Source organism: Myxine glutinosa, chromosome 12 (assembly GCF_964187855.1).
Source record: "Myxine glutinosa chromosome 12, kmMyxGlut1.1, whole genome shotgun sequence".
NCBI lineage: Eukaryota > Metazoa > Chordata > Myxini > Myxiniformes > Myxinidae > Myxine > Myxine glutinosa.
Window position 1 is genome coordinate 23,509 of NC_136272.1, and position 14,330 is coordinate 37,838.

The 14,330-nt window shown below is 45.6% G+C and overlaps 2 protein-coding genes across 7 annotated transcripts in view; both read right to left on the minus strand.

Moving 5' to 3' along the window:
- Positions 1-1,740: 1,740 nt before the first annotated feature.
- LOC144888242 (kalirin-like) lies at positions 1,741-9,735 on the minus strand. The gene is made up of 3 exons (XM_078766386.1): positions 9,550-9,735; positions 9,064-9,153; positions 1,741-1,911 (listed from the first exon to the last, which is right to left on the minus strand). Exons 1-3 carry the CDS (start codon positions 9,625-9,627, stop codon positions 1,741-1,743), a joined length of 339 nt encoding a protein of 112 aa, XP_078622512.1. The 5' UTR covers positions 9,628-9,735.
- A 2,414-nt stretch (positions 9,736-12,149) lies between these two features.
- Positions 12,150-14,330, minus strand: part of ATRIP (ATR interacting protein) — a 196,376-nt gene continuing 194,195 nt past the window's right edge. For 5 of the 6 annotated variants that reach the window (XM_068133376.2, XM_078766391.1, XM_078766390.1 and 2 more), the window contains one exon: positions 12,150-12,521. In XM_068133376.2, the coding sequence (XP_067989477.2) occupies positions 12,421-12,521 (101 nt within the window). In that variant the 3' untranslated portion in view covers positions 12,150-12,420. The remainder of the gene's footprint in view (positions 12,522-14,330) is intronic. The other variant, XM_068133377.2, reaches the window with a different exon arrangement.

Consider the following 14,330-nt stretch of genomic DNA (forward strand, 5'->3'; position numbering starts at 1 on the left):
GTGCTTCCCTCTCTCTCCCCATCTTGTCTCCCGCTCCCTTTATTGTATGTTTTGTGTGTCCTTTTGTTTTTTTGTGATTGATGTTAGCTCTTACACGAGCCTCGATCTTGTATTCCAAAAAAAAAAAAGTCTTAAAATGTGCTTGTAATTGCAATTTTTGGTATTTGACCTTTTAACCCTGTCCGAGGGGGCGGGGCCAAATATTACACTGCTCTTTCACATACTTGCACCATGTGATGATCATAACTACGAAGTTTGGTGAATGTCTGCTCAACCGTTCAGTAAGAGACAGCGTGATGGACGGACAGACAGACAGACAGACGGACGGATTACAATATGTCCCCGTTTTTTTTTTGTTTTTTGTTTTTTCAAAAAGTGCGGGGATAATAACAACAGGAACAGTATTAATAACTAGAACGCCACTCAGTAGAGCGCATACTCCCGCCGTAGGTTTAGTTGGAATAATACGTTTTGTTGAACATCCCCTCTCCCCAAAACAATAAATGAAAAAGAAAGTAAGCCCTAACTGTCAGATCATTTATTTTGATATATCTCGGAATTAGAGGAGAAAAACATCATTTAAGAATAAGAATAAAAGCGTTAATGCAGTAAAACAGAAAAAATCTTTCCCAAAAAAATTCCCCCAAAAAAATCCTGGATCCGGAATAATATCCTGAGCTTCACCAAAAACTAATCAATTCTTCCTTATCCCAAGGGCAATCATCCCACCAACTTTCATCCAAATCCGTTCAGAACTTTTCCAGATATCTTGTTCACAAACACACGAACACACACACACACACACACACACGATCGAATGCGTTACTCCCTGGCGGGAGTAATAAACCTGAAAATCGCAGAGCCAGAACCAGAATTATTTATTTGGTCTGGGGAAACCATGTGAGGTTTCTTCTTCTTCAGCCTCTCACAACCCTGGGTGAATATGCGATCTTTTTTTAAAAAGTTAGAATTTTGCCAAATCTGTTTTATTAGTTTGTTAGTATACCTCAGCCATTGACAAATCTGGAACTAAGTCTTTATAAGTTCATCAAATACTGACACCGTGAATGACATTCGCCGAGCTAAATGTTGATATCTCTTCTGAGGTTAAAAAAAAACAGTTTTAAAGCATCATATGTATCAAACTATAGATTTTATGAAACGGCGAAACCTAATACACACTTTGGTGGTTTTAAAATGACAGAATATGTCTTTATTAGAAAAAAAAAAAATGAACATTGAAGACGACGCTGCTAAAAAAAAATACACCGCTCTAACGCATAACCACGAGTTTAAACATTTACAACAAATATAAAAACTATTTTCATATCACAATGTTAAATATAGAATATATATAAGATAATGTTAAAAAAAAAATGAGCCCTATCTTCCAATGGTAAAAAAATCCTTCAAAAAATTCCTGGATCGGGAATAATATCATGAGCTTCACCAAAAACTAATCAATTCTTCCTTATCGCAAGGGCAATCATCCCACCAACTTTCATCCAAATCCGTTCAGAACCTTTCCAGATATCTTGTTCACAAACACAGGAACACACACACACACGGACACGAGTGAATGCATTACTCCCTGGCGGGAGTAAAAAGAGACATTGCTATTAGAAAATACAGACGCAGAACGGGCTCATTCTGTCCATATAGCCTTGGAAAAATGTTTCCACCACAACAAAAATCTGATAAATTGAAGCCTTTCGTGTTTAAAAAACAACATTGTGTGGGTTATATTTGTGGTTCTTTCATTCGTTGAGGAAACCAAGAAATGCAAAAATGGGCTCCAAAGGGGACAGTCACAGGTACCTTGAGAAGAATCTGGTACTTTGTGATCCTCTGTACAGGTTTAATGAGGTAGGATGAAATGGAGTTATCCAAGCCGTGCCTCTGCTGGATCTCCTGGTAGGAACAGCAAAACTTATGGTGAAAAGATACCCTGAACAACTTGACCACCTGCAAATTAACGCCATTATGCGGCCGCTCCACTAAGCTCGCCGAGATGCTTGAAGCATTACGACTAGAACATGTAATTTGACGTGAACACGTCACTAGATATGCCTCTGCCCGCGTTACATGCCAACGCCACTGTTACGTTTGATATCAATTAAAGGTCGCATGAAAAAAATCAAAGGTCACATGAGAAACAGTGCGAGATAGAAAAGAGAGATAAGTAGGAGAGAGACATTAGATGCTTCTAACTTGGGTTATGATGTAGAAAATGGTTTTCGAAGGTCACATGACCTTTGACCTGTTGAACCCAAAATCCAATAAGTTCGTCTTTGTGTTACAGTTCATACTGTTGCGGATATGGGATTTGGCCTCCATCCATATCCGCTTGTAAATATTCCCCTATTTCCCCAATACTCCCCAACTATCCCCAATCCCCCATTCCCTAGTCCCATTGTCTGTAAACAACACTCTGTAGAACCGACCTTCCCCTTTTTCCCCCATTAAATGTCGTGCCCAGGTTCACCGCATCTCACGTAGACAACTATAGGACATCTTGCTAGTTATTCTTAGTCTATGTCAGTTAAGGACTCGTTTCCATTAATTCTGACTCTTCGTTGCACCAGAATGTGATTGTATGGCACCAGTAGTGAGTTTAGGACCTCCCAATACCTCCCCACAACCTCATCTCCGCATCCTCCCATCATCTCATGGAACAACAACAACTACAACCACAGCGGGGGCGGCGCGGCCGCGGCACGGGGAGTGGGCGTCCTCACTCCGGCTTGGTTAGCCGCCATTGCCCATGTGCTCCGACGGGGTTACCACGAAGGGGCTGACTGTCAGCTCCTCGTCAAGGGCGGAGCCCGGTAACCCCCCCACACCCAATAAGAAGCGGCGGGCCGATTCCATCTGGGGCGGAGCTAACGAGCCGAGGGCGTGTCACTCCCCGCTGGATATACGCAGCCACTTACCGGAGGTGACGTGAGATGCGCCCCCAGCTTGAGGAGAAACAGACGCCACCTCCAGCGCGACGATACCTCCCCGCATATCTGGACCGGACCGTGTGGATCCTGTCCCTGAGCCAAGGTGCACCTTGTGCTATCCATCGACTACCTGCCCTTCCTTGCCATCAATCCCTGTGTGAGTCAGTCTTGTCCCGTTTATCTGTGGTCTGTCGGGGCTAATATAAGACCGTGTTTAAGTGCCCACCTTCCTATGCTGTACCTCTTGTCCGTGTAATCTAAACGTTCTGCATACAATATTATAACCTCCTCCGGAGGTCTTGAGAACTGTACCCCTGGTGTCGTGTCATTTAACCCAGCCGTTGTGTCCTTTCCTTAATTGATTTAGCATAGCGCGATTTGGCCAACGTTCGAGTGGAATCGGGTAAACTGTGCAGACGCGGTCATACCAAACCGCTCGGTAAACTAACATCCAAAACCGCGTCTGTAACATTTGGTGTCGAGGAGTTGGATTCGGACCTGGGACTAAATTTGTTAGGCCCAAATTTTGGAACACCAATTGTACTATTAGAGTAACATTTGGTGTCGGGAAGTGGGATTCGATCCGGAGCGCGTTTCACGCGCTCGAAATTATAACGGCGAAATTTGATTGTGTTTTACAAAAAAAAAAAAAAAAAACCCGAATTTTGAAAGTCGCGCTATGGCAGACCAAGACGGCTGGGTTCCGGTAGAGGAGAGTGGGGTAGAATCGACCCAGGACCCCAGGGAAGAAGTGGGGAAAATGGTGGAGGAGAGTAAAGAAGGTGTGGTTGAGGAGGTATCAGGTGCACAAAATGGCGCTCTCGCGCACGTGGTTACAGCGGCACCAAATTTTGCCGCGCCCGTGACCGTACCACTACCAGCGGGCTTTGATGTGGGGGACTTCATGGCGCAATTCACCGAGATGCTGAGAATAGAGGGGGAGAGATTGAGTAATAAAATGGATGCTCGGAGTGAGCAAATTGAAGCAACAATAAACGGATTGAGGGCCGATAGGGAGGAAAGGGAGCAGAGGGACAGAGACCGCAAGTTGGGCGAAAGGGTCCCAGGGGTGCACGAGGAGGTAACGCGAGTCGAAAAGCGCTGGTTGAGCGAAGCGGAGGAAAGCACGGGTACAATGACGGGGGTAGAAATCGCGACACGGGGTTTGGAAAAGCCGGCGACCGCTGAGGTAGAGGAAGGTGTTTTATTAAAGCCAGCGGTCATCGAGGTGAATAAAGAAAAAGCAGTGCTGGGAATTAAAATTGAAGAGATGACGGAGGTAGCCCGGGAATTGCAGGGAGAAATGGATTATGTACAAAGTCCCTGCTCACATCATGATGATGTACTCGTGAATCCAAATGGAAGTTTGCAGGTTTTGGTGCAGGGAGGAAGAAGAACCCCGAAGGTGAGACGTGCTGTGTATTGTGCGGGGAGATTTTGTAAGAGGATGTTTAGCGATAAAAGAATTTTCGCGCGCTTGGGATCGAGGAAGCATCCGGGCGTTGGTGAAGGGTCCCGTGTGAGTGGAAATGGCATGCGTGGGAGGAAAAAGTGTGCGTCGGCGAATGGGTGTGTTTTTGTGAGGGTGAAAGGGGTAGCGTATGCTTGTGAGCATGCAAGTAAAGCATCGACGGTAACCAGGTTAGCGGTTAGGGCGACGGATAGCCGATGCGAGCGCTCGGTGCGAGGGGTGCTTTGTTGGGTGCGAGGCCCGGCGCGGGTCGATGCTGCGTCGCTTCTCTTCGAAGCGTCGTTGCCGATTCGGGCTTGGCCCCGCCCCGCACAGTCGAGTCCGGGCCTTGGCGGGCGAGGCGACCGGTCCGGTTCGAGGGCGAGTGGGAGGAAGCGGAACGGTGCCCCCTCGTGGGGACGGGGTTCCGACCGAGGGAGATTGAGCCATCGGGCCCGGGACCGCAAGGTGCCGCGCCGAGATGGTGCGTGGAGCCTCAGTCCAACCAAACCACCTCCCTTGAACCGAAAGCCGGACGGATTCAACCTGCAGGCGACCAAACCACCCAAATTCATTGCTCGGCTTTACGAACCGAGTTTAATGATGTCATGGCGCACCGAGAGGCATTAGTAAGTAGACTGTAATGACGAGGATAGTGTTTTGGCCCCAAAATTAGAAAAAAACAAAATTTGATGATTGGCAAGGGATTGGCAGTAATGATTGGCAGATGATGAGTAGTGATTGGCAAATTTTTGATTTGTTGAAATTTGATGTGCAAAATTGGTAGTGAGCGATGGGCCCGGTGGGTAAGGGTGGCATCCCTGCCACCCTTCCCATGGTGGGGCAAATGCGCTATAGATTATGGGGTGTATGGCAGTGAAAACTAGCCCGGGTTGGTTAGGATATTGATAGGGATCTAGCGAAGATGACATTAGGTAACGTTAAGTTTAGTTAGTGACTGATACCTGTAGTGGGGACGCAGGTAGATTAGGGTGGATGATAATGACGAGGGAGCGCAATAGTTTAAAGGGACGACTGGGAAGCGCAAGTTTTAGAGGGGAGTAGTTAGATGAGATGATGCCGTGTGGTTGAGAATTGAACAGGTGTGATTGCACAGGTGTGCAACTGGACAGGTGTGTGGAGCAGTGTGTGAGTAGTGAGTGTTGTGGATCAGCGCGAATGCGCTTGGGGAGAGAAGGGTGCAGGTGGCACCAGGTGTGAGAGCACAGGTGTGCAAGTACAGGTGTGTGGAATATATGGAGCAGAGAATGAGTGGTGTGGAGAGAGTTGGAGTAAGTGGTACGGGGTGGTGTGCATGGTGCGAAGGTGTGGATGGGGGAAGAGTGGACCCCTTTCACGAGTACCCGGGGCGGGTAGTGTAAGTGTTAGGTAGAAGGTATAGGTAAATTGTGGTTGGATATTGGCATTTGTGGTGCGGTTGCAGAATGGTATTGTGGATGGGTGCATTAGTGTTGTGGAAATGGCTGGGTGTGTAGCCTGTTAGTGTGTGTAGTTGGTTGGGCACTCCACCACTGTGAGGATGTCGGCCAGGTGAGGCCGCAGGTGGGCTCTGGGAGCCGTTAGTGTCAGTGGGGCCCGAGGATCCGGAGGACGGACCCGGGTAGCCCAGTGCCAGAGAGGGCACCGAGTGGGGAGAGCGCCAGAGGGCCTTCCCCAGGTAGTTAGGTTAGGGTAAGGAGCAGGTAAGCTCGGAGGCAACTGCAGTGGTGGAGGTGTGCAGGTGGGTAGACCTGCTGGGAGAGCTACACGTCGCAGCCCAGAAATTGTGTGAAGCACCGGGAGATGAATCGGGGGAGTGAGACCCCAAATTGAGGGGCACCACATTTTGGTCAATGGGAATTGGTTTTTAGAACCCATAGAGTAAGTTGGCCAATGGATTGGCAGGGAAAGACCCCGGGTAGTGTAAAGTGTGTTAATGTCATTTAGAGGATAGTTAGGATTGAAGTCTCCTCGCACCATCTACATGCACTCACCTGAGATGACGTACCTCCACACCATGCCATGTTTTGTTATTTTATTGTGCAGATGTTTGGAATGTGAGACGCATCATGACGTGGGTGTGACATTGTGTTTTGTTGTTCCATCTCTTCCTCCTTATGAGGATTGATGATGAATTTGGTGATGGCAAATTTTGGATAGAGGGATTGTGGAGACGAATTTGGTATAGGGGAAATATGGGGAAGACGTGACAGTAGTGACGAATTTGTAAATGTGTAGATTTTTGTACATATGGGGTAAGGGCAAGGGTAGGGTAGGTGACAGGGGGGTGACGTACGGTAGGGACGAGCTTTCTCACTTCGCCCTCCGTACGCATTTCGCCTTGCATTGCCTTATTGATGTGTACCCTTGTGACCTTACCCCTCGCTCATTGTCTTTCCCCTTTTGTCTCCCACATGACCTGTGCGCCATTGGGTGCCGAGGGGAGCGTGCGTGAGTCGGCCATTGTGCACCCGGCACTCTCAGAACCAGCTGTCTGCATCGATGCACCACATTATGGACCACATGCCTGTGGCCGAGCACCACTGATGGACCCCATGGGTTGGGGCATGGCCCCTCTGCTGGAACCGGCCATGAGGGCCCGAAATCTTGCTGGCGGACCTTGGCCACAGGGCACCGATGCCCCACAGGTGAACCACACGTAGTCGGCCCTGTGGGCCATAAATAAAGAAAATAAAAAGGACACATGGGGCACACTTTATTGCAAATAGGCCGCCAGTAAGAAAATGAAAGAATGACAACATCTGGAAGAACAAATAAGAATCACCAGCAGAGGGAGCCGAAGAGCAAGAGACACCTGCAGGGTTAGGGGTTGTTGTTTTTATTTTCATGAACAATGGTGACTGCACCGATTGGTGCTTGAGGGTGCTTTGGTGCGTTTTTGGGTGCTTTAATGGTGCATTGATGCAGAGCAGACTGTCTCCCCCCCAGAAAGAACAATCACAGGTCCTGGGTTAGTCTTGTAAATAAAGTAGCGTCAATTGTAAATAATGCTCCCTACCGGCTGTATGTTTAGGTTGAGAATTCTTTCCGCGATTCGGTTATCCTGTGGGTGTGTTTCTGTGAGGAGAAGGGTGCAACGTCGCAGGGGGACATATTTACTCATTTGTGAACATCTGTAAAACTGTCGCACTCAGGGTAGAGTTAATAGTAGAGGGAACTACATCTGAGTGCCACACTAACGTAGGTAAAGATTTATCGGGTCGGGACGCCCCGAGGTAGAGAAGGGTGCAATGTTGCGGATATGGGATTTGGCCTCCATCCATATCCGCTTGTAAATATTCCCCTATTTCCCCAATACTCCCCAACTATCCCCAATCCCCCATTCCCTAGTCCCATTGTCTGTAAACAACACTCTGTAGAACCGACCTTCCCCTTTTTCCCCCATTAAATGTCGTGCCCAGGTTCACCGCATCTCACGTAGACAACTATAGGACATCTTGCTAGTTATTCTTAGTCTATGTCAGTTAAGGACTCGTTTCCATTAATTCTGACTCTTCGTTGCACCAGAATGTGATTGTATGGCACCAGTAGTGAGTTTAGGACCTCCCAATACCTCCCCACAACCTCATCTCCGCATCCTCCCATCATCTCATGGAACAACAACAACTACAACCACAGCGGGGGCGGCGTGGCCGCGGCGCGGGGAGTGGGCGTCCTCACTCCGGCTTGGTTAGCCGCCATTGCCCATGTGCTCCGACGGGGTTACCACGAAGGGGCTGACTGTCAGCTCCTCGTCAAGGGCGGAGCCCGGTAACCCCCCCCCCCCCCCCGCCCCGCACCCAATAAGAAGCGGCGGGCCGATTCCATCTGGGGCGGAGCTAACGAGCCGAGGGCGTGTCACTCCCCGCTGGATATACGCAGCCACTTACCGGAGGTGACGTGAGATGCGCCCCCAGCTTGAGGAGAAACAGACGCCACCTCCAGCGCGACGATACCTCCCCGCATATCTGGACCGGACCGTGTGGATCCTGTCCCTGAGCCAAGGTGCACCTTGTGCTATCCATCGACTACCTGCCCTTCCTTGCCATCAATCCCTGTGTGAGTCAGTCTTGTCCCGTTTATCTGTGGTCTGTCGGGGCTAATATAAGACCGTGTTTAAGTGCCCACCTTCCTATGCTGTACCTCTTGTCCGTGTAATCTAAACGTTCTGCATACAATATTATAACCTCCTCCGGAGGTCTTGAGAACTGTACCCCTGGTGTCGTGTCATTTAACCCAGCCGTTGTGTCCTTTCCTTAATTGATTTAGCATAGCGCGATTTGGCCAACGTTCGAGTGGAATCGGGTAAACTGTGCAGACGCGGTCATACCAAACCGCTCGGTAAACTAACATCCAAAACCGCGTCTGTAACAATACTTTTCCCAAGTTTGGTTGTAATCCCTTCAGTGGTTCACAAGTTATCACGGTAAGAAAAGTCTGACACGCACGAAGTGAAGGACGGACGACGTGAAAACACAACGGTGCCGGAGCCTTCGGCTGTGGAGGTATAAAGGAAATGGAAACGAAATGGGCTCAATAAAGCTCACACGAGGTGGAGCAGAAGCTTGAGGGAGGAGGTTTGGGTGATAGAAGAGCTGAAGTTGAGCATCATAAACAGAGATACAATATAGCGGACAGATTGGCCATTTTGGAACAACATTCTCTCACTTCAAAGAAGGTCCGAGCGTGATCCATGATGAGCTGCGTGGAGTCCGGCACGTTCTTGCAGTAAGAAACGTACATCTGAAACTTGTCCGCCTGCAAAACGTTGTGGGGGGATAAGGGGGACAGGGCGGGGGGTCGGTAGAGGAAACGGGTTAATAAGGAAGAGATCTTCAGCCATAAAATAATATTAAATGTTTGCAGATAAAGATTTCATATTAAATGAAGGATGGGACTAGATTTTACAATAGTTGTACCGTTAGGCACATCTATCTGGTCGATTCCTTTGGATACCGAGATTCCAAGCTGAAATGCAAAATTTTATCCTGATTTGTCTATAGTCTGCTCATGTTACCATGGTAACTCAAATGAAGATCATCATTTGTCTTATTTGTCCATCGTCTCCCAATGTCCCCAACGTGAAGTAAACAAGTGTACCACAACGGCAACCAATGCCACAGCCGCACCGACTAACCCAAAGACCGCACTCACCCAGGTCACAAAGCAATGTCCAACATCCTCAGGCAGATGCTCGTACTTCTCCAGCTCTTTCAAGAAGATGCTGCGCATGGATCAAACACGGATATCAAATGCGCTCATCAGAGCAAGATCGCGGCTAAAAACACAACAAGCCGATTCATCAATTCTCCTCAACCACTCCCAAAGGCTCGAGTGCTGCGGCTCACGGAGAACGTGCAATGCAATCCCGGGTAGAGCGGATTCACCACGTACTCGTTGCGGAACTCGTGTAGCTCCTTCTTGTTGCCAAACACAATATCTTCCTTTTTGAAAATACCGGGCGGAATTTCCTCAACGCCGCTTGACATTTCCCATAAATAAATCTGCAAAGAGGTTTCGCCACAGAGACGCATCCACGTCATCAAATGAGTCGCTCGTGTTGGGACAAAAAAAGATGTGAATTTTTTTTTTCATCTTCCAAATACGAGTATGCACCTGAACCTATCGTCTTCAATTCGAAATACCCACACGCAAATCAATGTTTATCACAAACAGCCCAACGTCTGTGTCCGTAGATACACATGTAGGCACGTCCTTCTCATGGATGGCCTTGATTACATGCTCAAAATTAACCTAAGTTCCCAATTGCTAAATATGCGGAACAAGGGTCACCTTCTGTTCTTTCCGAAACAAAAAATAAACTCTGGGACATGATCAGGTGATGTTTTGGGATGCCAATAAGAATAAAAGGTGTGTTCTCCCCTGGGGGTGGCAGGATGGCCGAGAGGTACGCACACTCGCCTCAAAGCTGCCTCACCTGGGTTTAAATCCCGACCCAGCTATAAACTGTCATCCTGGAGTTTCACAGGCTCGGTGAATAATCAATGTGTGTGCCCTCTCTTGGATGGACGTCACACGGCGCCCTGTCTGCCGACATTAGTTGGCGCACGTTAAAGATTCCAGCGAAGCGAAGAGTACGTGAACTATCGCCAGCGAACTGAACAATCACAAATTGCTGATTTTAGCCCGAACACGAAATGGTGACGAATGACTTTTAAAAATTCTCGGATCAGGAACTTCACCAAAATCGAATCATTTCACCCGTGTCACACACCCAACGTCTTCACCAAATTTTGTTCGAATCCATCCAAAACTTTTGGTATATCTTGTTCACAAACAAACAAACAAATAAAAATTGCTTTAGCTCGTTCTGCAGGCTCTTTTTAACTTTGATGTGAAAAGATAGATCCAGCTGTCTTCACCTGTCAGAATCTTCCTCAATAAATCATCTCCTTCCCTCTGGTAGTGTTCCGGGAGCTATTTTGTAATGGCTACACGAGTTGCCTTTTGCTCAAATGTCAGATCCTTTGGTAACCATTTTGCATTATTGCCTTCTTCAAATTGAAAGGACAATGAATGATTGTTTACACATTTCCAACAATAACATCAATTTATTCTGCAATGACACAGTCAATCTGACAATTCTCTCAAATTAGCCATTCAACACAACGTTTGCTTGAGTGAATAAAGTCAGAGGTCTTTGTGAATGCACAGAGTACACAATGTCATTGCACAATATTTCAGCACCGAAATATTATGAGGTCATCTCATCTCGATTCTCAGAGATTAATTTATAAATTGGGTCGTTATGTCCGAATGTCTGTCCATCAGCTCATCCATACATCCGTCCGTTATCTTTTTGCTATTTTTGCTACTCCTCCCTTTTTACCTGGCTGATTAATACACAACACAACAACATGTATTTTAAGGCCATTTTCCCTGCTAGAGCGTGGGTTAGCCTTGCGGTCCCCATGACAATCTTCTCCATCTTGCCCTATTTTCTGCATCTCTCCTTGTTAACCCCCTTGCCCGCATTTCTTCTTCCACCATCTTTAGCCAAGTCTTTCTCGGTCTTCCCCGTCCTCTACTTCCTTCTACATTCATTTCCATCACTCTTCTCAACCAGTCACTTTCATCCTTCCTCAACACAGGACCAAACCATCTCAACCTGTTCCTCTTCACAGCATCAATCACAGGCTCTATTCCCATCATCTTTCGCAATTCATCATTTGTCTTCCTCTCTCTCAACGATACTCCACACATCCACCAAACCATTCGCATTTCCACCCTTTCCAGCCTTCGTTGCTGCTCTACGTTCATTACCCATGTCTCGCTCCCATAAATCATAACACTTCTCACACATGCAGCATACACCTTTCCCTTCAGCTTCAACGACACTCCCCTCCGCAACGACACTCCCCTCCGCATCAGCACACCACTCAGTTCCCGAAACTTCTTCCATGCACATCTCACTCTAGCAACCGTTGCCGAGTCTGATCCACCTCCTCCATTCTCCATAGTAATTAGTCCATATTAAATGCATTTAATTATTTGTACAATATATATATTAATTTTTTATTATTTGTACAATATGAAGAACAAAAATTAAGATTATGTTGTTATACCCGAAATAAATACTACTATACCCGAATAATAAAGATACTATACCCAAAAAGGTGTTGCTTACTTCAATTATCATAAACTTTTTCAAAGTTAGATGTTGCAGAGTAAAGTCAGTGTGACAGAAAGGTTGGAATGGTGCTGCAGACAGGAACTACAATCACAAATTTAGATTTTGTTGAAAAAACATTTATTTGAAAAAGAAAGATCACAGCATTTTATCAGCAGCAGCATATAACGTTTTTTTTTAACAGAATACACCTTTTTTCAGAAGAAACATCAAATGAAATCCACAGATATAAAAGTGTTGAGGGCAGAGCTCATGTGGAAGAATCATTGAACTGAGCAAAACCTGAGCTTGGAAAAGATGGGAAAGCAGGAGAGCATCATCTGAGAAGATTGATGGAAATGATGAAAAAGGCAGACAAGTGTACAAGTTCAAGTCTATCCAATGTCCATTTCTGTTTGAGCCTCTTGATCTCTGTCACATTCTTCATCCTCCTCTCCTCCCTTCATCCAGAAAGTGAAGAACTCACACATAATTTCTGCACAGACAAACAGGGAATTGACCTTGTAAACCTGCATTCTTCCAATATATACACAAAGAATTAAGTTAAGCACCCCCCCCCCCGTTTTTTTACAACCTCGCACATTACAAGTTTGTTGTCGTCAAAACAGTGTAATATACCCATGATATTGCTATATTTTCTGGAGAAGTGATATTATGGTCACATAAAAACATAACAATCATGCCGTTTTCAATATTTTATTCTGAATAATTTAAGGTGAAATTTTTTGGGAATTTTAGGCATATTTTCACCTCAATTTAAGTATGGAGCTATAGGTCCATCACGGACAGTGTGGATGACGTTTATGTTTTCTAACGTACAGTCATTGTTCTGAGAAGACCTCTAGCGATCTTTGCGTCAATAACGTGTGTAGGACCCACGTGATCGGATCACTGACTCAACCAATCACTTTTTTTCACTTTGATCACTCAATTTCATCAATGGATAATTGCTAATGTCATACCAATCATTATTTGATCTCACATACCTTAGAATATATGCCAATGTATACATATACACAAAGAATATATATTAGGGGGTGCTTACCTTAATTCGTTGTGTAGGGGTGCTTAACTTAATTCTTTGTGTATATATGTATATATAAATATAAATATAATATATATAATCTATTATATTCTGCTAAGGTGAGTCTATGAGTCTGTCCATTCGTGGGTGTGGCTTCCTCTGTTGAGGGAGTGGCTACACCCGTTCTGCGAGGGGCTTCAAAAAACAAATCTGCACCATTTTGTTTGCTCCGCATAGCTTTGAGGCTCCATAGGCCTCTGGTGTCCATTTTAAGACTGAATCAACGCGTCTATCATAAGTTACCTTTTGAAGAAACAAGGATAAATTTTGATTACAAAATCATGCAAAGGAAGCAAGTTAAGTCCGTTTCGTTCGGAGCAATTACACACCACCCAAAGAAGATGCGTTTTCAATGTGTTTCGGAACTAAAATCGTGGTCTTTTATAAAAAATATTTTTGCTTTTCACACGAGTTTTCAAGGCTAAATAGTGTTTAAATCCAGAATTAATAAACTAACTCCATTTCACGTGTGCGTCGACATGTAATTCACAAATGTGAAATAAATAAATAAACACAGAGGAGAAATTGCCGAGAGCTCTTTATTCGTTCTTATTTTAGAATTTATGTGCACGTACAATTTAAAGAAGTTTATTTGAAATCTTTCATTTTTAAAATGTCATTTTGTATGCTGTAACAAAAAGAGCAATTTTGGTTTTTGCCGGACAGAAGGGTGTCATGTAATGACCTTGTATACCGCCCACAAGAGTTTTCCCAGTTATTGTTCCATTTCAGCTGTATTCTTCAGATAGTCAGCACAATAAATATTGCAATTCTTAAATACTCTGCACATGGGGAGAAAGGTGAAGCTTTGTTTACGTGTTGCCACTTAATCGTGGTTACAATTACGCGTCGTATTTGTAACTGCAATTTCCAAAATGAATAAAATAATGAGGGAACAGAACGAGACAGACAATAAACGTTAACACAGACTTGCACAGGATGCTGAGCAACAAAGACGTTGGAGGGTAATGTGTGCTCAGCAAACATATACAAGAGCAGCTGTAATGGATCCGGATGAAGTATCGGCTAATATTGTTGAAGATCGTCATTGCGGTCCGAGTCCGTCTGACATCACCATGCATGTACTGTTCTGCGAAACATTTTACAAATGAATGACCAGGACAAGGGGGCAGATTTACACTGTGTTGCTCCAAGAGAAAAGTTCAATTACCTCTAATATTTGCCATACCTGATTGATTG